At 47.9% G+C, this 27,808-nt stretch overlaps 1 protein-coding gene across 17 annotated transcripts in view; it reads left to right on the top strand.

Moving 5' to 3' along the window:
- The window catches only part of FRMPD2 (FERM and PDZ domain containing 2), a 119,996-nt gene that overhangs the window by 36,262 nt on the left and 55,926 nt on the right, over positions 1–27,808 (top strand). For 10 of the 17 annotated variants that reach the window (XR_014827503.1, XM_021073051.2, XM_084996471.1 and 7 more), the window contains 10 exons: positions 1,366–1,557; positions 3,368–3,500; positions 4,616–4,703; positions 5,683–5,809; positions 7,967–8,038; positions 10,153–10,327; positions 14,174–14,324; positions 15,223–15,361; positions 21,257–21,412; positions 27,515–27,700. Coding sequence is in view for 16 of the 17 variants with exons in the window: in XM_021073051.2 (XP_020928710.2) it covers positions 1,366–1,557; positions 3,368–3,500; positions 4,616–4,703; positions 5,683–5,809; positions 7,967–8,038; positions 10,153–10,327; positions 14,174–14,324; positions 15,223–15,361; positions 21,257–21,412; positions 27,515–27,700 (1,419 nt within the window). In the remaining variant the exon portion in view is untranslated. The remainder of the gene's footprint in view (positions 1–1,365; positions 1,558–3,367; positions 3,501–4,615; positions 4,704–5,682; positions 5,810–7,966; positions 8,039–10,152; positions 10,328–14,173; positions 14,325–15,222; positions 15,362–21,256; positions 21,413–27,514; positions 27,701–27,808) is intronic. The other 7 variants (XM_084996469.1, XM_021073049.2, XM_084996468.1 and 4 more) reach the window with 1 other exon arrangement.

Below are 27,808 nucleotides of genomic sequence, written 5' to 3'. Positions count from 1 at the left end.
CCTGTGGAATCTTTGACAGCCCCCCCACTCCCCACAGGGTTGTGTTCCACTTCTCAGCAGGACACACCTGGAGACCAGAACTGGTCCTACTTGTGGCCCTGGTTCCTCTCTGGTAATCTGCCATCATCAGGGCTGGCTGTGTGGCCTGTGTAACAGCACAGGGCTCTGAACTTACAAGGGCCCCATACTTGATTTGATGCTCTGTGTTCAAGTTCTTAACAAGTTGAACAAGGGGCCCTGCATGGTCCCTTTGCCCTGGGCCTGGTCCTGCCCACAGCCCCCTTCCTTCCAGACACATGCCAGCCTTTGCCCACACAGCTCCCTCCATCTGTGGCTCACTTGCCTACCTTTCTCCTGGTCAACCCCAATGTGCCTTTTGAGATTTAGTTCAAGTTCTTTCCCCAGCTCTTTCCTCCCTCCCCAGGCTGGGCTAGGCCCCTTCCTCTGTGTTTTGACCATGTCCTGTACTTCCTAAGACCAGACTCCTTATCACCCTGCAATGTCCTTGTCTCTTGAAGTGTCTGTCTTTCTTATTAGATTGTGCACCTCTTGAAGGCAGGGACTGTCTTCCACCTTAAATCTCAAGTAGCTGTGCTGGCCCAGGCACAGAAGAGGCTCTCTGATGTACTCTGTGAGGGCAGGACTCAGTAGCCTGGTTACATATGAAGATAAGAATTCACACCTAGTGTTATATGGCAGGAAACGGCAGTGCAACCTTCATCTGCAAAATGGCTTGCAGTAGTGGTGGGCATGAGAAAATGCCTGATTGTGGGTCTGCATTTGAGACCTCCCCTGTATAAATGGTGGCCATTTAAAAGCAGAGGGAAGCATTTAATAAAATACCTATTTTTTCTTTTGCTTGATGTGTACATGTGACATACAGTTCATCCAGCAATTATGAACCTTATGCTGACCCCTAGAGATTCCAAAGTGAAAAAGCTACAGTCTTTGTGCTCTTGGAGCTCACATTCTAGGGGAAAAGGTCCCAGGGAGACCCACCTAAATAATTTGAGAAAATGACAGGTGCCCAGGTGAATGTGAGTTAAAGGCTGATCCTGGTTTGAGCTGGGTGCTTGGCACAGGTGGAAATCTATTTTATAAAGGACCTGTGTTTCCAAGCCCATGTTTGGGCTCCCCCGGCGCTAAAGGGCATTCCAGATTAGAAAGCAGCAAACTACATACAGCAGGTGCAGAGATAATGGCTCTGCATTTTGTGGCCTCAGTGATAAACTCTGCAGAAAGAGTGGGCACCTGCCTAGTTCATGAGAACATCTGTCCTCAGTGGTCCCCACGGCAACCTGACAGGGCACTGGCCTCAGTGGCCATGGCTCTGCAGGCTTCTCATGCCGCTGCCCTGCTCTCCAGCCCCTGCAGCTCCGAGAGCCTCTCCACTCCATTCTGCTGACCATGTGCGAGGACCAGCCCAGCCGGCGGCTGCCGCTGCAGTCGATCCTGGAAGCTTGTCGGATTCATTGGGAAGAAGTGGCAGTGGACTCTGCCTCCGCCAGTCTCCACGTCAGACAGCTGGTCGGCTTGGTCCTGGGCACCATCTCTGAGGTCAGTGTAGATGTGAGCTTTCCAACCCAGGGGTTGCTCGCTAACCAGGTGTGGCTGCTGAAGTTCAAATTAGCTAAGTTAGGAGTTCTCATTGTGGCTCAGCAGTAACAAACCCACTGGGATCCATGAGGACATGGGTTCGATCCCTGGCCTTGCACAGTGGGTTAAGGATCCAGTGTTGCCGTGAGCTGTGGTTTGGAACACAGACATGGCTTGAATCTGGCATTATGGCTGTGGTGTAGGTCAGCGGCTGCAGCTCTGATTAGACCCCCCCAGCCTGGGAACTTCCATATGCCATGGGTGTGGCCCTAAAAAGCAAAAACAAAAACAAAAACAAAACCCAACAAATTAGCTAAGTACAGTTCATGGACAGGAAGTAAAACATTCAGTTCTCAGTCACACATACCACACTTAGGTGCTCAGTAGCCACCTATAGCTGGTGAGGACCGTGCTGGACAGGGACAATCTAGAACATTCCTGTTATTGCAATTCTACTAGGCAGCACATTTGGGAGAGCCTAGATTTCTAATGTGGCGGAGACCCTTGTGGTCTTTGAAAGAGTCTCTTTGACACCTTCCCTGACTGTGCCTACATGGTCCCTGGCTGCTCCCTCTTTTCTGCTATCTTGTGCCTTCAGAGAGTCCCCTTGTTGTGCTTGTCACTCTGTGCCGTTGCTGCCCTGTGCACTTGCTGCCCTGTGCACTTGCCATTGCCTGGCAAGGGGCCTAGCACATAGCAAGCATTTGGCTTAGGCTGGATTTCCTTGAAACAAAGCCAGAGATGGGCATAGTTATTGGAGGTGTGCTCCCAGGAGAGGGAGTGATGGAAGGATGGGGGAGAAGCTGAGTAAGGAGGTGGTCTCAGGGGGAGACAGCCCCAGCATGATCCCACGAGGAGCTCCAGAGCAGGGGATGGCACTAGCCTTGGTCCCCCTTGAAGACAGGACAGAACTGGGACTTGGGTGAGGCGGGTGAGGTGCTGGGTGGGCAACACTGCATTTGTCCAGGGGGCAGGTTGGAGAATTGAGACCACAGGGGCCATGTGGCTGGAGAGGAGGGGATGGCGGGGGGCAGGGGTGCTGCCTATAGTCAGTCAGAAAATGCCTCTGCCATCCTGTCCTCCTTCTTGGACCTCTTCTCCCTTGGCATATAAGCATATTGCTCCTATTCATTGAGGATTTGACGGGGAAAGAACGTTCTATTTATTTGAAAGGCACTGGCGCCTACCATCCATTGATGTGTCATTGTCCCTGATGGAACTGTGATGATCTGCAGCATTGCCATCAGGGAATCAAAAAGTGATCTCCATCAATTATTTGACACTCACTGGGACACTGAACTAGGAAAGCTACAAGGGTGCATAACGCACACACTCAAGTTGGGGGAGACAGACGAGCAAGCAAACTTGCTATAATGTGGTGTAATAGAGGTGGGATGCGAGTAAATGATGCGGGGAGGTAATGAGAGGACAGTATATCAGCCTGGAGGGCAGAGGTGGTGAGGCTTAGCAGTAGGGAGAACGTAGCTCTGGGTCTTAGAGGCACAGGGGAGCTCCTCAGGGAAACCCTAGCCAGTGGAGGTGGTGCATGAGCAAAGGCTCAGGTGTGCCTGAGTATGCAGGTGTTGCTGGGGCAGTGGGTGGGTTAACCACTCTAGGGTGTGTGGGTGGTGGGTACGAAACTCATTCTGGTTGCTGCTGTGTTGGAGAGACCCTTCCACACTGACTCAAACTGATAGCTAGTCTGTATGTGCCTACGTAAATATCCCCTCTTGACCTTGGGGTGCAGATGAACAATGCACTTGACCTTCAGGTGGAGAGGAGGGCTGTGGAAGAAAGCTCATCGGGGCAGCAGGATAGAAGCTATCTGCTCAGGAACAGGCTGCATCAGGCGAGCTGTGAGACCCGGGCGGTGCGGGACCTGGGGTGTCTGCATCCTTGCAGAGGTGGGTGCAATGCCCTGAGCGTTCCCTGGGTTGGCTGGTGGTACTCACTCTACTGTTTCCTGACCCCACTGGGGCAGAGAAAGCCTGCACAAGACCCACTGTTCCAGGAAGCCCCTGAAGAGAAGGGGCTGAGCTTAGGACATGCCTGTGTCCTGAAGAAAGCTTCATTGGGAATGTAACTTAACAGAGTTCTTTATATCCAATGAAAACTCTTTTTGAGTTTTAACTGTCCAAGGTGATAAAAACAAACTTAAACAAACAACATGAAAGAAAAATTTTCCTTTAATTGATTTTTTTTTTTTTTGTCTTTTTGCTGTTTCTTGGGCTGCTCCCGCGGCGTATGGAGGTTCCCAGGCTAGGGGTCAAATCAGAGCTGTAGCCTCTGGCCTATGCCAGAGCCACAGCAGCGTGGGATCCAAGCCTCGTCTGCAACCTACACCACAGCTCACGGCAACGCCGGATCGTTAACCCACTGAACAAGGGCAGGGACCGAACCCGCAACCTCACGGTTCCTAGTCGGATTTGTTCACCACTGCGCCACGACGGGAACTCCCCTTTAATTGATTTTTAAGTGGAGTGAATGGAAAAGCAATTTGTAAAATTTCTAGTTTTTGCTCTAGGTATGTTAGAAGGATGGCTTTTAGAATAACCTTCTAATCTTCTACTGTTCTCTGCTTTTCAACTGAATCTGAGATTTAAAAAAAAAAAAAATGAATGTTGGTGTTCCCGCTGGGGCATAGTGACTTAAGGATCTGGCCTTGCCACAGCTGTGATCCAGATTGAAGCTACAGGTCGGATTCAGTCCCTGGCCTGGGAACTTCCCTATGCCATTGATGCGGCAAAAAAAAAAAAAAAAAAAAATTTCTGTCTGTTGGTCCCTGTAACAAAGTACTCTTGATTATTAGGCTTCATCTTTCCCCCTAAAAACTCCCCCAGCCCTTGTAACTGTTACTTCCATTTTTCACACGAGGAAACAGACTCAGAAGGGTCAAGTAACTTTGTCGATGTCACACAGCTAGTAAGTCCTAATGCTGATAACCGCACCCCAGGTTGCTTAATTCAAGAAAACCATGCCCTTTGCCTCTGCTCGTGCCTCCATCATGCTGTTTGGTTAGTTTCAGGGAGAAGCACAGAGACCCAGAGCTCCCTGGAGCCGGGACTGGGCACCTCAGCACAGAGTCACTGCAGCCTCTCGGTTAACAGGTGAGTAGCCAGGTGTACAGGGCTGTGAACCTGGTGTGGGATGTTGGTGTAGGAGCTGCTGGACCCTGCTTCTTTTTTCTTCTGATTATTAATGAAAAGTTTCTTGCTTTTCCAGAAAAAAGTTGACCCTATTCCATTAGCAGGTGAAAAATCCATATTTAAGCAGATAGGAAGTCAAGGTGATGAGGGGTCTGGTGGCAGCTGCGCTGTCAGGGCATTTTGTCCCCTCTGGGAACCAAGTTTAGGCTCATTTATGGAGCAACATCCTTTCCTATTGTTGTGGTTATCTATTGTCACATGAGGCTGCATCACAAACCACCACCACATGCAGTGGCCAAAAACAGTGATTTATGATTTATTTAGCTTTTGATATTCTGTGACTTGGGAATTTAGGCTGTGCTCACTTTCATTTTGACATTTTATTTACATACATATTGATTTGTTGTCCCTCCACTGTTCGGCCAAGGGCGGGCTTGATGTCAAATACACATCTGGGGCCTTGATGCGAGGCTGCAAAGTTCATCTCACAAGGCTTTTCTCTCTGTTTAAAACTCTACTTTCTATTTTTCCAATGAAAATAGCTTTTTTTCCCTCTTCTGATTCCATAAACAGTGTGTGTATATAGATAAAACATTTTGAACAATATATACAACTCTAGGGAGGAAGGTCAGAACCCCCTGCAGCTCCATTGCCTGCTCCTGGGGTCCCAGGGCTTGCCTCCTGAGCACAGTGAGCAGAGGCAGGGCCATGGGGTGGGGAAGAGATGTCCTTGCACCTCTGAGTACCCCCTGTGTCTCTGCAGCCCTAACTTCTCTGGGCCTCAGCTTCCTTATCTGCAAAATGGCTATGATAACTTGTGGGTGAGGGGACAGTGCTGGGCACACCCTGTGGCTGAGCACAGCACGCACATGGGGGCTTTTGCTAGAGGGAAACTGTTTCCACTGTTAATTGTTTCTCCTCTTCTCTGACCACTGGCCAGCACTCTTCCGGTTGAAGTTCCCCCAGGTCTTCAGGAAGGCCGACGGCTCAGCTCTGGTTCTGCTGTCCAGGAAAACTCAAGGCCAGCAACTCCTTCTCAAAGGGGTTTCCTGCAAAGAAAGGGAAAGGTGAGGGAAGGGGACCGGAGGGCACTCCCAAGGGAGGTGTGAGTGAGGAGCTGACACAGCAGCTGAAAATGGGCAGGGTCCCCCCAGGGGGGCCAGCCTCCCTGGGCTGAGATTTATGGACTGGACTAAAATAATCCTAAACTTGGCAGTTCAGGGCAATAAGTGTTAAGGCATGGTCTTGCTGTAGACGCTGTGTAGGACAGAAAATGGAAGATGCCGGGTCCCACCGATCAGGAAGTTCCCGGCCAATGGGGTGGGACAGTGGCTGGACAAGGGAGGTTCTAAGAGAGCTGACAAGGTGAATATACTTGGAAGGGGCCTTCTGAACAGGTGATACATGAGAGCAAATGTGTGGGTGGGACAGTCGGGGGAGAGATGCCCCATGCTGGTTTGACATAGGGCAGTAGGGTTTGGACAAGTGTGAGGAGCTGAACTTGTGAGTGGCCAGGCCAGCCTGCCCCAGCCTAGAAGTCCAGGCTGGCAGGAGGGACCAGGTCAGGTGGCCCCAGCTCATGGCTCTGGGGACCCCCGACTCCTGGCAGGTAGGCTGATCTCCGCTGAGGGTCCAGCTTGCTAAGCCTGTGCTGGGGTGAGGTCAGGAGTGGTCCTGGGATGTACCTTCCTCCAGATACAGTCCTGGCACCAGCCGTCAGAGCCACTTGTGGTGTTTAGATAAAAAGCACCCTTTCCTCAATGCACATATTGCCATTAGCTGAAAAATTGCTTTAATAACCACAAAGCCCACAGTGACCTCAGGGATTGGTGCCCTTGGATCTGTGACAAGCCCTTCCTGGGCAGGCTGTTCACTGAGGAGGCTGCCTCTGCCAGGCCTTCTGTCTGAGCATCAGCAACCCTCTGGGAATGTCTGACCCAGGTGCCTCCAGAGGCTTTGTCTGTTTGTCTGTTGCTGAAATATGTGCTTAAAGCTGTTCAACAAATTAGAGATGAGCTGAGCCCAGGGTAGGCTCAGGGCCTCCTCCCCTGCGGTCCTGGGCACCACACTCCCCTCCAGCCACTGCTGCCCTCCAAGGCCATTATCAAGTCCTGAGGAACTTAGGGCAGGGGCAGACATGGCATCAGGGAGGCCTTGTTCACCTTCTTTGACTTTCCTTCAGGATCACTCACTAAAGACACTTCTGCTGGGGACTCTCTCAGGATACAAGTTACTCCCTTGCTGGACTTTTGGCCTCTTGGGACAGAAGTCCTGCTGGAGACGCTTGGGGGACACATTAGAAGGCCCACATTAGAAGTAAATCCACCGGTGTTAGATTTGGATGAGGTTCTTAACCTCTTGGAGCCTGGACTTCCTACAAAATGGGCTGAGAGTATGCACCCCACAGGATGATGGCTACGTCTGAATAATGAAGCATTTCCTGGGTCACAAGTGTGATTAAAAACATGAAGCGTCATGAAATTGACAATAGCTGTCCCTATGTGCTACTGATTCAACATCCAGAGCTGGGGAAATGTTTCATCTCATTGAAATCTAAAAATATTGTATGTGTGTGTGTGTGTGTTTAGGGCTGCACCTTTAGCATATGGAAGTTCCCAGGCTAGGGTTGAATCGGAGCCGCAGCCGCCAGCCTACACTACAGCCACAGCAACACAGGATCTGAGCTGTGTCTGTGACCTAAACCACAACCTACAGCAACACAGGATCTTTAACCCACTGAGCGAGGCCAGGGATCAAACCCACATCCTCATGGATCCTAGTCAGGTTTGTTAACCGCTGACCCATGATGGGAATTCCTAAAAATATTTTGTTTTCAAAAAGTCTTATTGCACATAATATATATTTGTACTTTATGATGTGTTTTATAATTTTGGTACCCACAAGAGATGATGTAATGATGCAGGAAACATGAAACTTAGAATGAAGTGGAAACCCAGCTGAAGATATAGAGTATCCCCAGAACTACAGCCACTTGTAAGACATCGGCTCTTAGATGCTCTGAGATGCCCAGCCTATCCAGGGCCTCAGCCCAGTCCAGCCCCATTTCAATAAAACCTGCTTCCTGCTGCCTCTAAGGACAGGAGGCCTGGTAGCAGATGGCGAATGGTGAGGCCACCGGGGAAGCCCTGTTCTGGAACTGGGGGCCCAGCCCCATGGAAAGTGACTTTTCTTCTCTACCTTGTGTGACTTGCGTCTTTCCTCAGTTCTCCAGGCCGGAGTTTGCCCTGCTGGCTGGAGAGGCCCCAGTGACCCTGCATCTGCCTGGATCCATTGTGGTAACTGCTGGGTTAGACAGGGCAAGGCTGGAAGATGGAGAGGGAAGCGGCCAGCTGGCCAGCTGGGGTCTCAGGCTGGGAGGGTCCCCGGGGCTCACTCTCACCTCCAGACATCTGCCAGTCCTCGCCAAGTCACAGTCTTGCTTTATGTCTCTCTTTCACCATCCCTCTTTCCCTTTACAAGGAGTGACTTCTGGTGAGGTCCTGCTCCTCCTTCCAGACTAGGTCGGCTCTCATATCCTTGTTCAGTCAGGAGATATTGCTGGAGCCCCTAGTAGGTGCCAGACACTCCTCCAGATCCCAGATCTCTGATATGAACAAAACAGAGTCCTTTTCACATGGAACTTGTATTCTAGCATGTAGGTGTTTGTCTGTTTTCTGGGGAGGAAAAGTCAGTCTTCTTTCCCTTGGCTCTGCTGCCCCAAGGGACCTGGATTGGGGGGTGAGTGGCAGGCTTGTCCCTCCCAAAGCCCAAGGAAAGAGCTTTGGTGCTGCCGGCCCAGAGTAGAGACAACTGCTGCCATGCCTTGTCCGGAGAGACCCTGGGGAGTGTGGGGGGACCCTTCCTGAACCAGCCCTCTGCAGAGGAGGGGAGGGATGGTGGAATATGAGCTGGCAGCTGCCCTGGGTAGAGGGTGGCAGAGGTTGCAGGGTAGGCAGGGGGAGGGGGAGACCTGATGGGGCCTGGGTCACCAGGCAACAGAGGCCTTGGCGGCCAGAACCCCTAACCAGAGGTGGGGAGGCAGAACCACTGTGAACTGAAGCTCCTCGTTCATGCTCCCGTGGTGTGTCACTTAGAAAACACACATTCAAAAATACGATTATCACAGATTTCAAGAGGGCAACTGCAGAGCATTTAACCCAAGTGCAGGTGCCTCAGAGCACCTTCCGTACCCCTCTTTCTTTCTCTCTGGCCTGCACACATACTTTCAAACATACTTCCTACCCAGGTGACACAGGTGTGCAGGATGGGCAGGAACCAGAGGGCTCATAGTGTGCCATGGATCATAGGTCAGCTCAGCCTAGGATCATGGGAGAGCCCCCTCCCACAGGATCTCAGACCTGCACTGACTCCCAGAGTATGAGGCTGCCCCTTGGGTGTAGGAGGGTCATTGTGTAATGGCGGGTATGGTCTCAATGGCACTAAAGTTACCTGCAATGCCTTCCGTGACAGTCCTTTAATGAGGACATTTTGGGAAGGTCTGGGCCAGGCCCCAGGCTAGGCTTAGGTCACAGGGATATTCAGCCCCTGCCCTAGGGAGACTGGGGCCCTGAGCACAAGATGCCATGGGAGCAGAGAAGGAGGGGGTCCGGCTCGACCTTCCAGGCCACAGACAAGAGGTCCTGAGCCTGACCTGGGGACCTGGTGGGAATTTGCCATGTGGGGGTGGAGGGGAAGAACGTTCCAGGTGGAAGGCACTGTGTACAGAGATGCAGGCAACAAGCTTGCATGGTGGCAGAATGATGGGCCCTTCTGGGCAGCTAAGCCGAGGCAACAGTGGTTGGGGTGGGGCTGCGGTGGCAGATGACTCTGGAATTAATCTGAGCTGGGTGAAGAGACAGAAGGCAGACACTGCCCCACACATCTTTAGATGTGGCTCTGCTGATCAATTTCTGAGTTCCCAGGAATCCCCTAAGCTCCGCCCTCTCACTTCCTTGGATCCATGCCCACCAAGTTCTCTCTGTTGTGCTCTGTGAAAGGAGGCTTGGCATCAGGTTGTCCAACACTCCTTGGGGTGTACGATTCATCCACCTGGCCCTGGGAAGTCCTTTCATGAAGCAGAGCCCAAGGGAGCAGCCAAGACTCCTGCAGGGGAGAGACATCTGTTACACCTGCCGCCCCAGCCTTCCTGGTCCCTGCAGAGCCTGGCAGAGAGCATGGATTTGAGTCTGGTTCTGCCTTTTACTAACTGTAAAACTCTGAGCAAATCCCTTACCATCTCTGAGCCTTGTTTCTCATGGGGTGAGTAGGAATCATAAATGTACTCTGTCTTAGGGTTGTATGTCAGTTCAGCGAGATGATGCCTATAAAGTGCTTAGCATGGAAGTGAGCCCAGGGTAAAGACTGAAGGTCTTGTAGTTTTTGTTACAATTTATACTGTTCTTGTTTTCAGACCAAAAAAGGGAAATCCTATTTGGCTCTCAGAGACCTCTGCGTGGTGCTGCTGAGTGGGCAGTGCCTGGAGGTAAAATGTGACATCACATCGACAGCAGGAGCCATCTTCAATGCTGTCGCATCCTTTGCCAACCTTCGGGAGCTCACCTACTTTGGCTTGGCTTACATGAAGGGTAAGTGTCTTCCGGGTAGCTCACAGGTGACCTGGTACCTCGAGTAACCCAGGTGTCTATGTACCTGAGCACTAATCCTTCTAACAAGACTGCTCGAGACTGGGATGCTTCACCTTGCACACCTTGACCTTAGCCAGCATGTCAAGTCCTCATGTGCAGACTGTCAAGTAAGTGCAGAGGATGGTGAGGAAACAGTGTGTGTAAGATGTTGTGGCTTCTGTGGTTTGCTGGGTCTGGCTGCCCAATCTCAGATAATCTCAGTGCCTTGAGGTTAGGTGAGCAAATATGAGAAACATTTCCATCTGGGTGGAAAAACTGTATGGCAGTTCCTCAAAAAAAAAAAAAAAAAAAATTACAGCCAAGGAGTTCCTGTTGTGGCTCAGTGGTTAACATACCCAACTAGTAACCATGAGGATGCTGGTTCCATCCCCAGCCTTGCTCAGTGGGTTAACGATCCAGCGTTGCCGTGAGCTGTGGTATAGTTTGCAGATGTGGCTTGGATCCTGTGTTGCTGTGGCTGTGACGCAGGCCAACAGCTACAGTGCCGATTCAACCCCTAGCCTAGGAATCTCTGTATGCCGTGGGTGCAGCCCCAGAAAGACAAAAAAAAAAAAAAAAAAAAAAAAAATTACAGCCAAATCTACCCTATGATCCACTACTTTCAAGTTGACATTCCTAACCAAAATAATTGAAAGCAAGGTCTCTCAGAGATATTTGTAGGTTTATGTTCATAGCAGTATTATTCATAGTAGCTAAAAAAAAAAAAAATGGAAGCAACCCAAGTGTCTATTGATGGATGAATAGATAAGCAAAATGTGTATGTATGTAATAATAATGAATAATGGAATAGTATTCAACCTCAACAAGAAAGGACATTCTGACATATGCTACAACATAGATGAACATTGAGTACATTGTGCCAAGTGAAATAAACCAGTTGCAAGAAGACAGATACTGGATGGTCCCACTCATGTGAGGTACCTAGAGTAGTCAAATTCAGAGGGACAGAAAGTAGAGTGGGGGTTGCCGGGGCTGGGGTGGGGGGAGGAGGAGGAAATGGGAGTTATTATTTAATGCATATAGAGCTGCAGTTTTGCAAGATGAGGAAGTTCTGGAGGTGGGTGATAGTGATGGTTGCACAACAATGTGAATAGACGTAACACTGTTGAACTCTACACTTAACTATGGTTAAGATGGTGATTTTTACGTTGTGTGTATTTTATCACAATAACAATGTTTAAAAATGTTCTTGGAGTTCCCGTCATGGCATGGTGGTTAACGAATCCGACTAGAAACCATGAGGTTGCGGGTTTGATCCCTGGCCTCACTCAGTGGGTTAAGAATCGGTGTTGCTGTGAGCTGTGGTGTAGGTTGCAGACGCAGCTCAGATCCTGCGTTGCTGTGGCTCTGGCGTAGGCCAGTGGCTATAGCTCCGATTAGACTCTTAGCCTGGGAACCTCCATATGCTGCAGGTGCAGCCCTGGAAAAAGACCAAAAAAAAAAAAATGTTCTTCATCTAACCAAACAGGACCAATCAGAAATCAGCACTCGCACCCCAGGAGCCTAAGTTAAGAATCCACTCTGAACGTCCCCAAAAAAGGGTTTTTACACCTTCCTACCTCTGCCCTTTTGTTTAGGGACTCTTCCATCCACTGCAAATATCCCCTTGGTGTAGTTGAAGCTCTTTAACCTCCATATGGAGGAATGGGAAGGAGGCTGAGCTGAGATCCTATAGGTCTTCAGGTTAAATCCCGGCTCTACCAGCCCTCCTTGCTAGGTGTCATAATCTCCATGTTCCTCTGTTCTCCCATCCCTCATGAGACCATTGTAGGATCGCTCAGCTTGCCATGGTGGTTAGAGGGCACCTTACTTCCCATGGTTCTCAGCAGACCTCTAAAAGATTCCTCTCCCAAGTGAAAAGATCGGCCATTATATGCTTTGATGTGATCTGTTGATGTTTGCTCAATCTTTGGTCAGGAGTAAACTGAAGAATCTTTAGGAAATATTGTATTCTTATTATATCTAACATGCAATCCTAATAAAACCAGTGTGCTTTTATTAGGAACTGGGAAGACAACCTTAAGGCTTCCCCTCAACTTTCTCCTCCTGGTCAGGTGCCCACTCCCTGGACCCTTCCCATGTGGACATTCTAGAGCTACTTAGCTGGGGCCTCCTGGGTAAATTACTCTATAGTGGCCAGTCTGGGGTTTGGATATAAATCCATTTGGGAAGGTTTGCCAGCCAAACTGTAATGGGGACCTGCCCATGCCTTGGGGAGAAAGGTGAATCAGAGTGGGGAGTCAGATTCAGCAGCCAGGGCTGGGGGCACAGGGGGCAGAGGTCTGGGCACTGTGTGGTGACACCTATTTGAACCACTCTGGACACCTCCTTCCCTCTCCCTCTCCCCAGCGTGAAGATGCCTTTGGAAGAAAAGGCTGGTTACCTGTTTAAAAGCTCTACCTTTTGGAACTTGGCATGACCCCCGTGCCCAGGCCACCTGGTACAAAGAGGGCCTCTGCACTGAGAGGGCAGAGCATGGAGAAGGGTGTGGGGCAGAGCAGGTGTTTAAAAATGGGGCAGACCTGCAGCCATCCAGGGGGAGTGGCCAAGGGCAGGAGGTGAGGCTCAAGCTTTGCCTTGAAGGGCGCAGGGGGTGGAGGTGGGGCTGCCAGTGGCTCAGGCTGACAGCTTCCCTCCCAGAGATGCTAGAGGACAACCCCAACTGGATTTGAAGTGCTGAGCTTGGATTGGTGGAGTGTTCCAGCTGGCCACACTCAGATCAGAAGACAAAGGTGACTCCGCTTATGCCCTGTCTCAGTCTTCTCGAGCTGCTCTAACACAATGCCACAGACTGGGTGGCTTACATGGCAGACATTTATTTCTCAGAGTTCTGGAAGCTCAGAAGCCCACCATCTGGCTTTGAGCATGGTCATGTCTTTGGGGAGGGCCCTCCTCCTGGCCTATTGGCAGCTACCGTCTCAATGTCCTCACATGGCGGAGAGAGCCAACCCCGGTCTCTTCCTCTTTTTACTACCCACATCCCCTCATCTAACTCTAATTCCCTCCCAAAGGTCTCACCTCCCAATATCATCACGAGGGTTGGGGGATAGGGATTCAATATATGAATTCTCGGGGGAGATAAACATTCAGTCCCTAATATAATGACTGGGGAGACTTGGGGGTGGTCTGGTTGAAGCAGAGTGCTAGGCCCATGGCAGAAATGGAATAAATACTCATATCTCTCTCTTTTTTTTTTTTTTGTCTTTTAGGGCCACATCAGAGGCATAGGAAGGTTCCCAGGCTAGGGGTGCACCCAGAGCTGCAGCCGCCAGCCTACACCAGAGCCACAGTAACATGGGATTGGAGCTGTGTCTGCGACCTACACCACAGCTCATGCCAACGCCGTATCCTTAACCCACTGAGTGAGGCCAGGGATCGAACCCAAGTCCTCATGGATGCTAGTTGGGTTCGCTAACCACTGAGCCATGACAGGAACTCCAGCATCTCTCTCTCTCTCTCTCTTTTTTTTAAAATTTTATCTCTGTAAGATGGTCGGTGGAAGGCAGATACCACGTGACATCTTCTGTACGATAAATAATCATATTTTCTCCCCTAGGTGCTGAGTTTCTCTTCCTTGACACTCTCCTCTTCGTCTCCTCCTCTCAGCCCCTCATGGACCCAACAAAGATCCTGTGGCACTAGGCATCCAGAAGACTTGCTTCCTGTGCTCTCCTGCACTCGGTCGGCTCTTGTCTGACCCTCTGGGCAGAGCTCAGGGCTGTGCATCTGAGCGGTGGTGCTTGCTAGTTTGCTTTTCCCTCTAAACACACCCTACTTCCATTTCAGACAGAGAATTCTTCTTTCTGGACGCTGAAACCAGGTTGTGCAAAATAGCCCCTGAAGACTGGAGTGAGCAGCCCCAGAAGAATAGCTCCCTGAACACCTTCAAGCTCTTTCTGAGAATAAAGTTCTTTGTCAGTCACTACAGGCTGCTTCAGTGAGTGCTGCAAACTTCTTGGTTTGTTCCTTAAGGCGTTTATGAATGTCCAGGCTGACGTTAATGAGTGGGCAAGTGCTTTGCAAACTAAAGTGTGTTATAGGAGTTCCCGTTGTGGCTCAGTGGTAACGAACCAGACTCATATCTGTAAAGATGTGGATTTGACCCCAAGCCATGCTCAGTGGGTCAAGGATCAGGCATTGCGGTGAGCTGCGGTGTAGGTTGAAGACACGGATTGGATCCTGTGTTGCTGTGGCTGTGGCATAGGCCAGCAGCTGTAGCTCCCATTTGCCCCCAGCCTGGGAACTGCTGTATGCCGAGGGTGTGGCCATAAAAAGAAAAAAAAAATGGGGTTATAAATAACAACACTTACTCTGGTGGAGCTGCTGTTGATTGGATTCCAACACAACAGAAAAGGGGGGAAAGTCAGTTTGGGGGACAGGCTCTGGTCAAAATGAGAATATGCCTTTTTGTTTCAAAACATACCCTAGTCAAGGTCATGTTCTCTCTCCTCTGACCCCAACATGCCCTGCCCCCGGCAGCCCAGTGATGAGGGTTGGAGAAGAGGGTCACGGCTTTAGGTTGAATCACTGTCTCTATTCCTTCATTTGCTAGAAACAGCATCTAACTGAATATCAGTTTCTCTCACTTGAACCAGAGCAACAGACATCTCTATGGGTGTCGTGTGAAGTGAATAGCACAGAGTAGCTCTGAACAAGTGACAGGAGGCATGGAGCAGATGAAGGAGACCTTACTGGCATTGCCCTCTGGGTTCTCTTGACTTGTGTCTTGTCTTCTCTCCTTGTCCTGCTCCCCAGACTCAGAAAACCCTCCGGCTCTAGTGTTCGCCCTCCCCCTCAGCATTTCAGTGACATTTATACCTGCATCTCTTTCCCAGGCACAGCTGGACAAGGCATCAGTTTTACCTGCAGCTTCGGAAAGACATCCTGGAGGAGAAGCTGTACTGCAGTGATGAGATGCTGCTGCAGCTGGGGGTCTTCGCCTTGCAGGCTGAGTTTGGCAGTTACCCAGAGGAGGTCGGGATGGAGACCTGGGGCCCTTGGGTGGGGTCACTGGAGAAGCAGTTATGGGACAAAGGGTAGGGAGTCTGCTAGAAATGTGAACACTGAGCCTTTGGGAAGTATTAACACCTGCCACTGAGACTGGGGTAGACCATATCCATCCATCCATCCATCATCCATCCATCCATCCAACAAAGAGCCATCCAAATTTGCTAGGCTCTGGGTGATACAAAGATGAACAAGTCAAATTTATACATTGAAATATCATTCTAATATAAGGTCTCACCTAGAAACAGTAAGTTACTAATTTACTGAGTTCCTGTCATCCCTGGCTTTCAAATATTTTGTACCATGACCCATGACAAAGAATGACAGACATTATCGCCCAACTCACCCATGTGTGTATATGTGACAGAACTGAGGAAGAAGTGTAGGAAATAAGATGCATCCTTTATGTATGTGATACACACTGGTATTTCTTCCATTCTAATTAATTTTAAAATGCTGGGAATGAACCACTAAATTGATTGCATAGCTCACTAATGGATTGCAGGCTTTACTTTGAAAACATCTTTTTGGACTACACCGATATCATCCTTCATTCCTCCTGGCACATATTAGAAGGTGCCACCATGTCCGGAAGTCTTCTCAGTCCCTCTTTATACCCTCACACTGCTGTGTTTTTCCTCAGAGCATTTGTCACCACCCAGCATGGATTTTCCTTATCAGTCTTATTGTCCATCCCTCCCTTAGAATGGAATCCACAGAGAGGCGTAAAGGGGTTGTCTGTTTTGTTCTGTCGTTCCCCCAGCAACCAAGTGGTGCCTCCAACACAGGAAGGGTGCTTGAGAGCTAGTGAGCCAAGGAGTGGCTGGATGAATGGGGTACGGGCTGCTAGAGTACATGACACTGTGGGCAAAAGTCATGCATTGGGAAAGCCAGCCACTTGCTCATCAGGAAAATGTAGCTCAATTCCCAACACCTTACCCCTCTGACCCTCACTTCCTGCTCCCTCTTCAGTCCATAAACCTAAGACTTCACTTTCTCCTGCTGGCATCACCCCTGCCTAGGCAGACAGTCTCTCAGAGCTGGCCTGGCCCTTGTAACCCTTCCCTGCCCCTTTGACAAGCCTCTAAGCCAGTCATTGATTACATGGGAACTCCTTCCTATCTTCCCAGCCCTAGAGCTTCAGTCCCAGCCATGCCAAGGCCAGCTGCCTCTGGACCTTGTGCTGCTACCTTGGAGGGGGCAGTCTTGGGACAAGAAGGTCAGGCAAATGGGGGGGTGCACTAAGCCAGGGGTGCCCCAGCACATCAGTCTCTAGTCCAGCCCTGTATATGGCTCATAGTGGACAGGGGAGGGTGGCCTCCAGGGGCCTGTTAGGCTGTTCCTTAGTAGGCTCTATAGAGCAAAGGAATGGGTCTGAGTTTTGGAGTCAGATGGAACTAGGTCCAAACCCTTTCTCTTCTGGTAAGTAGCATTGTGCTCTTGGGCATGTTATCTCTCCAAGTCTTGGCTTTTTCATCTGCAAAATGGAAATAACAGTAGGTCAAAGCCTCTGTAAAGGTGGAAGGTGGTCGGAGTTCCCGTCGTGGTGCAGTGGTTAACGAATCCAACTAGGAACCATTAGGTTGCGGTTCAATCCCTGCCCTTGCTCAGTGGGTTAATGATCCGGCGTTGCCATGAGCTGTGGTGTAGGTTGCAGATGCGGCTCGGATCCAGCGTTGCTCTGGCTCTGGCATAGGCCGGTGGCTGCAGCTCCGATTCAACCCCTAGCCTGGGAACCTCCATATGCCATGGGAGCGGTCCAAGAAATAGCAAAAAGACAAAAAAAAAAAAAAAAAAAAAAAGGTGGAAGGTTGTCATGTATATCTGAGACCCATTATGTAGCCAATGCTGTTTGCAAGCTTCCCTTCCCCCACTCCAGAATAGGGAGTGCTCTGCTATAAAAAAAAAAAAAAAAAAAAAAAAAAAAAAGTAACTTTCAGTCTATGGATTCAGACACATGGTGTTTAACCTGAGACCCTAATTCTAGTACTGATAGTTGGTGGAAACTGTGGGCTGGGTCCACTGAAGGCTGTTGGGAGCATTCAGGCCCAGATCCTTCTAATGGGATCATTTGCCTCAAGGCTCCAGTGGCCCAGACTTGTCTCGGGGTGCCTCATTCTGGCAACTCCCTGTGCCTGTCGCCTGTTGAGTTTCTGACTGGCCTTACCCAGGTCCTGCCTTAGCCCCATTTCATCCTTCACCTCTGGCTTCTCTCCCAGATCCTGCCTGACCACAACCTCTCCAGCTGTTCTGGGGACCACTGTGGTTCCAAGATGTTCTTTGCTGCCCCCATATAGTGCCCTCGAAGCAGACCTTTCCCCTTGTGTGTGTGTGTGTGTGTGTTTGTATGCGCATATACACACCCATTCATTTGTGCACCCACTCACTCAGTCCTAATATAGAAGGCCTACTCCATGCTCACATCATCTAAGCCTGTGTCAACCCTGCAAAGCCAGTGTTATTTCCACTTAATTTTAGAAGAGTTGCACCTCTATGAGGATAGGTAAGCTGGTGAGAGCACAGCCGGGACTCACTTCTAGGGCCTTGCTTTGCTGTGTGCCAGGAACTGCTGTGGGCACAGCAAAGGGTCTTAGAGGGGCTCAGAGTGGAGAGCCCCTCCCTGTGTCTGGGTCAGTGAGTGGGCAGGAGGAGGAGGCTGGCCTGTCCAGAGCTGCAGGGATTTCCCTGAAGGTTTAGCTAATGTGCTGGGAGGCACTGCAAGTCAGATCCAGGAGGAACTTTGTGTGCCCTTCTAAGGGGCGGGTATTTTGCTTGACAAATAGTTCTGGCGCTGGAAAAAAAAAATTTGGAAACCGCTGGAGTGAAAGACTGGGAGCCACTGATGAATTCTAAACAGTGAAGTAACATGATTACATTTGCATTTTAAAAAGAGAGACAAAGACAGTTTGGTCCAAAAATAAATCTCCTTAATCACATCATTGCAGCAGAACAACCTTCCTCTGGGTGCATTCTCTTCCAGCCTTTGATCACACATGGGACTTTATGCAGTTGTAAACATTGCCACATTCGATTTGCATTCCGCTTTCTCACTGGATGTTATGTATTTCCCCAGGCTGCCTAGTGAGCAACTGGTGTGGCCATGAATTATACCTCAGCAGGGCTGGACCTTTGCTTACTTATTTGTTCTCGCACTGTTTTTTTGTTTTTTGTTTGTTTTTTCTTTTTCGCTTTTTTTTAGGTCTGCACCTGTGGCATATGGAGGTTCCCAGGTAGGGGTTGAATCAGAGCTGTAACAGCCACAGCAGCACAGGAGCTGAGCCATGTCTGCAACTTACAACACAGCTCATGCAATGCTAGATCTTTCACCCACTGAATGAGGCCAGGGATCGAACCTGTGTCCTCATGGATCCTAGTCAAATTCATTTCCGCTGTACCACGACGGGAATTCCTGTTCTCTCACTGTTGGGCATCACCTAGAGGCACCATGAAAGTGGTAACTTCTATCATTATGGCTCCAGTTGCTTTTGATCTTTCTTTTTTTAAATAAATGACATAGAAATAAGTGTTTGTGTTGGAGCTTTTTTAGTTTCTGACTTCTCTAGGACATATTCCTAGCAATGAGATGCTGGGTCAAAGGTCCTAAATACTTTTTTTTCCTTTTTTGGCTGCCCTGTGGCATATGAAGTTCCCGGGCCAGAGGTCAGATCCCAGCAGCAGTTGCAACCTATGCTGGAGTTGAGGCAATGCAGGATCCTTTTAACCCACTGTGCTGGGCTGGGGATGGAACCTGTGTCCTGGTGCTGCAGACACCACTGGTCCCATTGCGCCACAGTGGGAACTTCCTAAACACTTAACACAATGTTTAATAAACTTTTTTTTCAGAGGTTCACAAAATAATTGAGTGTAAGGTAGAGAGGTTTCCCATTTACCCTTTTGCCCCCACATGTGAATAGCCTCTTCACTTCAATGTCCCCACCAGAATGGTACATTTATTGCAATTGATAAACCTACATGGACATACCTTTATCCCCCAGAGTCCATAGCTAACATTAAGATTAACTCTTGGTGTTGTGGATTGTGGGGTTTGGATGAACTCATAATGACATATATTCACTATTACAGAATCATACAGAGTAGTTTCACTGCCCTAAAAATCCTCTATGTTCCACTGATTCATCCCCCCTCCCCCTAGCCCCTGACAACCACTGATCTTTTTATTGTCTCCATAGTTTTGCTCTTTTTAGAATATCATGTAGTTGGAATTATACAGTATGGAGCCTTTTCAGATTGCTTCTTTCACTTAGTAATATGCATTCACATTTCCTCCATGTCTTTTCAACTTGATAGATCATTTCCTTTTAGTGTTGAATACTATTCCATTGTCTGCATGTACCAGAGTTTATTTATTCATTTACTTACCGAAAGACAGCCTTTGCTTCCAAGTTTTGGCAGTTATGAATAAAGCTGCTGTAAACATGCAGGTTTCTATGTGGACATACGTCTCCATTTCCTTTGCATAAATACCAAGGAGCATGATTGCTGGATCACATGGAAAGGGTATGTTTCATTTCATAAGAAATGGAAGAACTGCCTTCCAAAGTGTCTGTACCATCTTGCACTCCCAGCAGCAATGAATGAGAGTTCCTGTTGCTCCACATCTTTGTCAGCATTTGGTGTTGTCAGTGGTCTGGGTTCTGGCCATTCTAATAGCATCCTAAATGCTTTCTTAGGCACTAGATTGCTAAGCAACTTCTTTTCCTTTGTGTCTCTCAGCTGAGCTCGGAACTGGCATGGCCCAGACCTGAGCTGGAGAATTCTCAGTCCACAGCCTGAGGCATGGGGACAGGCCTGTGCCCTGCCAGGATCCTGGGGACATAGTGGATGTTGCTCTTCCTTTCAGAGTCCCTCATCACATTGGTTTGGCATCCCAGCTTCCTCCCTCATGGGCAGTTGCCCTCAGCTGTTAGGAACTGCCTTGCCCAAGATTAGGTTGTGGGGTAGGAGGCTGACTGAGACTAGGATGGGCTGATTCAAGAATACAAGGGAAGGGTCAACTTCTCCCTCTGCCATACTCTGCCTTCCTCATTCCATACAGCAAACCTTAAGACCATGGATCTAAAGCATTCTTCTCCATGCCCCAGAGTCTGTACCAGGGAACCCAGCATCCAGCAGCAAGTGATGCCAAGTCATGATATATTCCCACAACTCCTGGTGGGGTTGAAGCCTCAAGTTCCTAAAAGAGCAGACTTGATGAAGGTTCAGGCCTTGGGTGGGATGGGGGTGTCAGATCTTCTTGTGTTCAGGGGACAACTTCTTGATCACCTTCTTGTGAAGAGATGGTGCCACAGCCAAGACCTTCCTTGTAAGAGGAGATAGTACACTAGGAGCATATGCAGACAGAAATGCTAAATGATTATATAGAGACAAAATTTTAGGGCCAGGGTTTTGCTGTGCCTTTTGGGAAGTAGAGTGGCTTCGTGGAACTTGGGAGTGCTTTGGGGGATGAAATCTTACTTTTGTCACTTGCAAGTGGTGTGACCTTGGGCTTGTTGAATGACTTCCTTTCTTGTTCATTTTGTTCATCTTCTTGGCAATAATAATAATGATACCGTCCTCAAAGGATCACTTTGAGGATAGAAAGAGCTAATGTGTTCTGGGGACCACCTGGTGTACAGAAGGGGCTCAACGATGGGTGATTCCTTTCCTCTCTCCCTTCTATTCTTGCCACATGGTTTGGCCCAACCTCTAATATGGTAGAAAATGACATCCCAGTGGGTGCTTTAAATGGGGATCCTTGCCCTGGGGCCCTAACTGGGTTTTGACTGCAGATAGGCTTCTGTTCTGCTCAGAGTCCCAAAGAAGGTGTCTTGGTTGTGCCCCTTTTCTGCTGCATCTTTCCAGCAGGTAGAGAGTAAAGCCTATTTTCACGTTGAAGATTACATCCCTGCAAGTCTGATTGAGAGAATGACAGCTCTCCGGGTCCAGGTTGAAGTCTCAGAGATGCACCGTCTGAGTCCTGTGCTGTGGGGAGAGGATGCAGAGCTGGAGTTCTTGAGGGTGAGCCTTTGGACTTTTTAGAGGGTGCGTTGGTGTTTAAGGATACACAGTCAGCAATCCCCTTCTCTGGGGTTGGATGTGCTCCGACCCACGAGGGGGTATGAGCAAAGGACTTGAGACTTTGGGAGGAAGGAAACTCTATTGACCTGTGGGGCAAGGAGAAGCCTCTGGAAGCAGAAGGCATTGGAAATAATCCCCTCAAATGGGTAGGATTTAATGGGCTGGGGTGGGTATGGCAGAGCCTTTCTTCAGCCTTGGAGCTCACAGCCACTATTCCATGAATGAGGAAACTACATTTCTCATACAGACTTTTGAGTCAACTGAAGTACAAAACTTGATTGTGAGCCAAAAGAAAGCCATTGGAAGATCTCAAGTTTTCAGGCTTCTGGGCAACTGTTCTCAGCCCAGCACAGATGGTGTCGTCCTTACATATGGGTGCAGCTCTGGTCCACTTTCTCTTTGGCCCTTTAGCCAAAGCAGTGATATTTTTTATGGGCATGCACAGAATATCACTGTGTGTTAGAGCCTCTGACAAATGACTTTTGCTCATTCCACAACTTACACCTGCAGCGGCCAGGCGTGATAGGAAACGGAAATAGAAAGCACATGCTTCCTGCCTCCCAAGTCTTGGGGGCAAGCAACTGCCTGATGAGAACGATAACAGTATTAGTTACTCTATGGCAGGATGGGAGGGAGTGGCCGCTCTGCCTGTGCAGATGGAGCTTCGGGGCACGTGGGAGGAGGCCCTCCAGCTTCACCAGGGTGATATCCCTGTGGGGGCCTTTAGATTTGGAAAGTAGTTTCAAAAGGAAACTCCAGGATTTATATATGTTTTCGGACAAAAGTCTTCCAACACAGAAATATTCTGTGTTTTCTTGCCTGGAATAGAGACGGCCATTTGAAAGCAGAACTGCCAAGGTGAAGGCTGTCTGTTTGTTTTTGTTTTTGTTTTTTTTTTTTTTTTTTTTGGATTGGTCATTTGGAACTCTCTGCAACACGTGGCACAGTGTAAACCCTCAAGCATTTTGTTTGAGAAGCCCTGGCAGAAAGACGCTCACTATGTTCCATAATCCAGCCTTCGCACCTATTTCTCGTTAAGAGGATGCAGCATTCTCTTATAGAGGGGCAAATAGGGACTTCAAAGCCTTCAGCACACATCTGATGGAGAGTGGCCACAGGACAGCAGAACCAGTGGAGAGACCAAGGACTCAGAACTGCAGAGGCTCCTGTAGGCAGAGGATGCCTGCCCGCCTCTGCCCAGTCCCTGGTTTAATGTGCTGGGCTCACTATGTTCCTCCCCTGGTTGAAGGACGACAAGTGGTTGTAAAGGAAGCCACCATCTCATAAGCAAAAACATGGGACATCTTTTAAGGATCTTTTAAAAATTGAAGTACAATTGATTTATAATATTGTGTTAGTTTCAGGTATATAGCAAAGTGAGTCAGATATATATATTTCCAATTCTTTTCCATTATAGGTTATGACAAGATATTAAATATAGTTTCCTGTGCTATACAGTAAATCCTTGCTGTATGTAGCAGGGTGTTAATCCCAAATTCCAAATTTATCCCTCCCTCCCTCCCTCTCCCTTTTGATAACCATAAGTTTGTTTTCTGTCTGTGAGTCTGTTTCTATTTTGTAAATTCATCTGTTCTACATTTTATCTATCACATATGAGATATCATATAATATGTCTTGCTGTCTGACTTATTTCACTTAGTATGATAATCTCCAAACTTTTTTTAGTCTTTTTTTTTTGTCTTTTTAGGGCTGCACTTGCGGCATATAGAGATTCCCAGGCTAGGGGTCAAACTGGAGCTTTAGCCTCCAGCCTATACCACAGCCACAGCAACGCAGGATCCAAGCCTCATCTGTGCCCTACACCACAGCTCATGGCAACACCGTAAGGCAATGCCAGATCTTTAACCCACTGACTAAGGCCAGGGATTGAACCTGCGTCCTCGTGGATACTAGCCAGATTTGTTCCCGCTGAGCCACTATGGGATCTCCCAATGTTTTTTAGTCTTTGACGGAAAACATTGGATAGATTTGATTTTACTGCATGCAATCTTCCAATTTCAAGGAACACCAGCTTTCGTGGTTCCCCTGGGAAGTTGGTTGGGCTTGCTGATGCTGCACCCATCCACAGTACTAGAGAGGGCTTGGTAACCTCCAGGCCACATTGTGACCCTTCCTGTTAGGACCGATGTTTGCTAACCAGGCCCTTTCCTCCATGATTATAAAAATAACCATTTGCTCATGATTCTTCCCTGGAGACAGTACAATTACATTTGGGTATATTCTTCCTTCACTCTTCTGTACATTCAGTATACATACATATATATTTAAAACTGGGTTTATAGTATGCAATCAGTTTTGTGTTTTTTAAATAATCCTCTCTCACTAAAATTTTGCAACTTTATTTTGAATCAATGTATGGTATACCTTAATTTTTTTCTTGATATTCTGGCACATAAATTGTTTTAAATATGGGACTATTTTAAACAATACTGAGATTAGTATTTTTTTCCAGATAAGTCTTTAGCTGCATTTCTGCCTATTTCTTGGGCATAGACTCTCTTTGTGGAATTACAGAGTCGAAGGTTAAGAACATTTTAAACATGGTTGGTATATATTGCTGACACTCTGCATCGTGGTTATTTCTTTCATTTCTTGTCTGCTCTACTAGGTTGTAAATGTCTGGAGGGCCTTGAATCCCCAGAGCCCAGCAGAGAGCCCAGTTACTCCATAAATAGTCACTGGATTATTTAATTATAGCTCCTTGTGGCTTTCTTTTCCATTATCAGATGGTGCCTCCTGGCCTCCGGTTCACTGATGACTAATTCTGCTAGTTCATCATCTCACACTAGAAAGAGAGTTGGCGGAAGTCCAGTTTGGATACTGCTGAATAACATAGTCTGTCTGAAAAACTCACGGCTATATTAGCATATTTATCCAGAACAACCTGTTCAAGGTTAACTCAGTGTTTTCCAAACTTCTTCAGCCAAGGTACCATTTTCTCACATAACCAGAGGTTGCAATATGTAATATGTTAAAAATCACTTTTTTATTGTTTTTGCTGTTGAAATCATACTGGTTGTACTCTGTAGTTTTTTCCCCCGCTTAGCATTAAATCATATGCATTTCTCAGGTAATTACAGATGCTTTGTAAATATCCTTTGTAAAGCTTGCCTGATAATCCCTTTTAAGAAGTGGTACTGCCTTTAGGAAACCATTTAACACCAGGAACTAGTCCCCCCCAACCCAACTCTGCAAATCTGATCAAGTGTTTGTGGCTAGATTCCCAGGAGTGGAATGGTAGAGTCAAAGGAGATGAACTGTTGTAGACCTCTTGAAGAATATCTGGAAACATTCCAATTATTCCGACAGTTTGCAGGATAACAAGGGTGCTGTGTGTGTTGGGAGCCAGGAAAGCCTGGGTCCAGTCTCAGCTTTGCTGCCCGCTGCAGAGATAAGGGGAAAGCAGTGAGATGGCCCCAAGCACATGGAAAATCATCAGTGCAACACAAAGCAGATGAGGAGAGGTGCGACAGAGGGTTCCCTAGCAGAGGTAGTAGGACTTACATTTTTTTACAGGTTGAAAATGCCCTTGATGATATTATATATATTTATTCATGTTTCCAGACTTTATGGAGACTCTGTATTTTATTTGTTAAGAGTGAAGTCTCAGAAGCAAACAGGGTCATGTTTTCACTCCTGGCTTCTAAGTGGGAACTTTGACAGATACTTAAGCGTCCCGTGTACCATTTGCTACTTTGAAAAGAGATAGCTACACCTATCTCTTATGATAACTGTGAAGGTTAAATAAAATAGCACATGGGGAATGTTTAGAATGACACTTGGCCATTTAAGAATTCTGTGGCTCCAGGCACTTCAGTTTCATATCCCTCTCTATATAATTTAAAAATTATAAGAATTACTAAACATTTTTTATCTTTTGTCTTTTTGTTGTTGTTGTTGTTGTTGTTGCTATTTCTTGGGCCGCTCCCGCGGCATATGGAGGTTCCCAGGCTAGGGGTCTAATCGGAGCTGTAGCCACCGGCCTATGCCAGAGCCACAGCAACTCGGGATCCGAGCCGCGTCTGCAACCTACACCACAGCTCACGGCAACGCCGGATCGTTAACCCACTGAGCAAGGGCAGGGACCGAACCCGCGACCTCATGGTTCCTAGTCGGATTCGTTAACCACTGCGCCACGACGGGAACTCCTAAACATTTTTTAAAAATGTAAGCAAGTCTAGCAAAGGCATCTCTATTCTAATGATGATGACTTTCATGATTTAATTTTTTTTTTTAATTTTAGAAATATCACATCAGGAGTTCCTGTTGTGGTGCAGTGGTTAACGAATCTGACTAGGAACCATAAGGTTGCGGGTTTGATCCCTGGCCTTGCTCAGTGGGTTAAGGATCCAGCATTGCTGTGAGCTGTGGTGTAGGTCGCAGACATGGCTTGGATCCCATATTGTTGTGGCTCTGGCATAGGCTGGTTGCTATAGCTCTGATTAGACCCTCAGCCTGGGAACCTCCATATGCCACGGGTGTGGCCCTAGAAAAGACAAAAAGGCAAAAAGACCAAAAAAAAAAAAATGGTAAAGAAATATCACATCAAATTCTTTAAAAGAATTTATGTAATTATTTTGAGATGGTCCTGCTTTGTCATCTTTTAAGCATATGCCTGGTCTGGCCATCAGCAATTTTAGCACCAGTGTCCAACAAATGTTTTGGGTGATGATGGTGATGGTGTGGTGGCAGGATCTCTCCAAAGTTAAAAGGAAGCAGGGAAGTCCAGGCTCCAGACACTTAGTCAAGATCATGTGAGGCAGCATAACCTATTTGCACCGATTCTTTCTCAGCAGCAGAAGAAAGGTCAGCAAGGAGACTGAAAAAGGAGCTCTCCAAAGCCAAACTTTGTCTTCATTTTTGTGGCCCAGCCCAGGAATGAGAGAGGTTGGATAGGAAGAGAGCCCTCTGCTCAGGCATAGAGATGAGATATCAAATCTCACCAATGAAACCCTTCTGAAAAGGTTTCAAATGCCTGGAGCAGCACATCCCCACTGTGAGCCCAGGTGCATCAACCTTCTGAGGAGGACTGGAGTCTTCCAGGTGAAGATGAAGATGGTAGAGACGGGACGGGAGATGTGATTACCATTAAGACCTGCAATCCTTTGCGTGAGGTTTATACTCTAGCCTCTTAAGAAGGTGGTTGGCCTGATGCAGTCCCCAGCTCTGACAAAATTCTATCTCCTAACCTGGTAAACTGAAGACAAATCTTGGGCTGTGGGGTCCCCACCCACCAAGTGATGAAAAGTGCCAGTGACTGGTCATTTTCTCCACAGGATGTTCATCTTGCTTGAACAATGATGCTAATCATTTGGAAGCCTGCTTTCTGTGCCTGGGTCTTGGTTTCTCCATCTGTGAAATGAAGGGCTGTACCAGATAATACTATGGCAGACTTTGGGAAAAGGAATCCTTACTTTGAGATGATTCAGAATGTTATTGCTCACTGTACCATTTTCATAATAACTCTGTTCTAGGTGTCTTAAGGTACTCCATTAGGAAAATGTCCCTTGGGTTAATAAAATAGAAAAATGCAGGAGTTCCCGTCATGGCTCAGTGGTTAACAAATCCAACTAGGAACCATGAGGTTTCAGGTTCAATCCCTGGCTTCACTCAGTGGGTTAAGGATCCAGCATTGCCATGAGCTGTGGTGTAGGTTGCAGATGCAGCTCCGATCCTGCGTTGCTGTGGCTCTGGTGTAGGCTGGTGGCTACAGCTCTGAGTCGACCCCTGGCCTGGGAACCTCCATATGCCGTGGGAGCAGCCCTAGAAAAGGCAAAAAAAAAAAAAAAAAGAAAAAAGAAAAAGAAAAAGAAAAATGCTACTATATTAAAGGGGCAGAAACCTTCTGTAGTGAGGAGATCTGTTTAGCTCAGTGTTCCTTAAACTTATTTGGCAATGCTACTCTTTTTTTTTTTTTTTTTCTGGAATATATGTTAAAGTGTTTTGCATGGAATGCTTTGAAATCCATTATTTTAGACCAGTGTGCCTGTCTCTTCTAAATTAGCCTTTTTCTCATTCCAGGTCACTCAGCAGCTCCCAGAGTATGGTGTGCTGGTTTACCATGTTCTCCCAGAGAAGACAAAGCCAGAGGAGGAGATGGCCTTGGGGATCTGCGCCAAGGGTGTCATAGTATACGAAGTGAGAAACAACAGCAGAGTTGCAACTTTACGGTTTCCGTGGAGAGAAATTGAAAAGATTTTAGCTTATGTGAGTGTCACTCGGTTGCTAATGACCCAGGCTTCATTTTCCTTTGATCTGTTACCCCTTTAAAGGAGCAATGGGTCAGATGATCTCCTAAGAAGATAAGGGCACTGC

Source organism: Sus scrofa, chromosome 14 (assembly GCF_054392235.1).
Source record: "Sus scrofa isolate SSC_HxYL_T2T_F1_AM1 chromosome 14, Sscrofa_HxYL_maternal_Yorkshire_Landrace_v2.0, whole genome shotgun sequence".
NCBI classification, from domain to species: domain Eukaryota; kingdom Metazoa; phylum Chordata; class Mammalia; order Artiodactyla; family Suidae; genus Sus; species Sus scrofa.
This window is presented reverse-complemented; position numbering and strand designations above follow the sequence as displayed.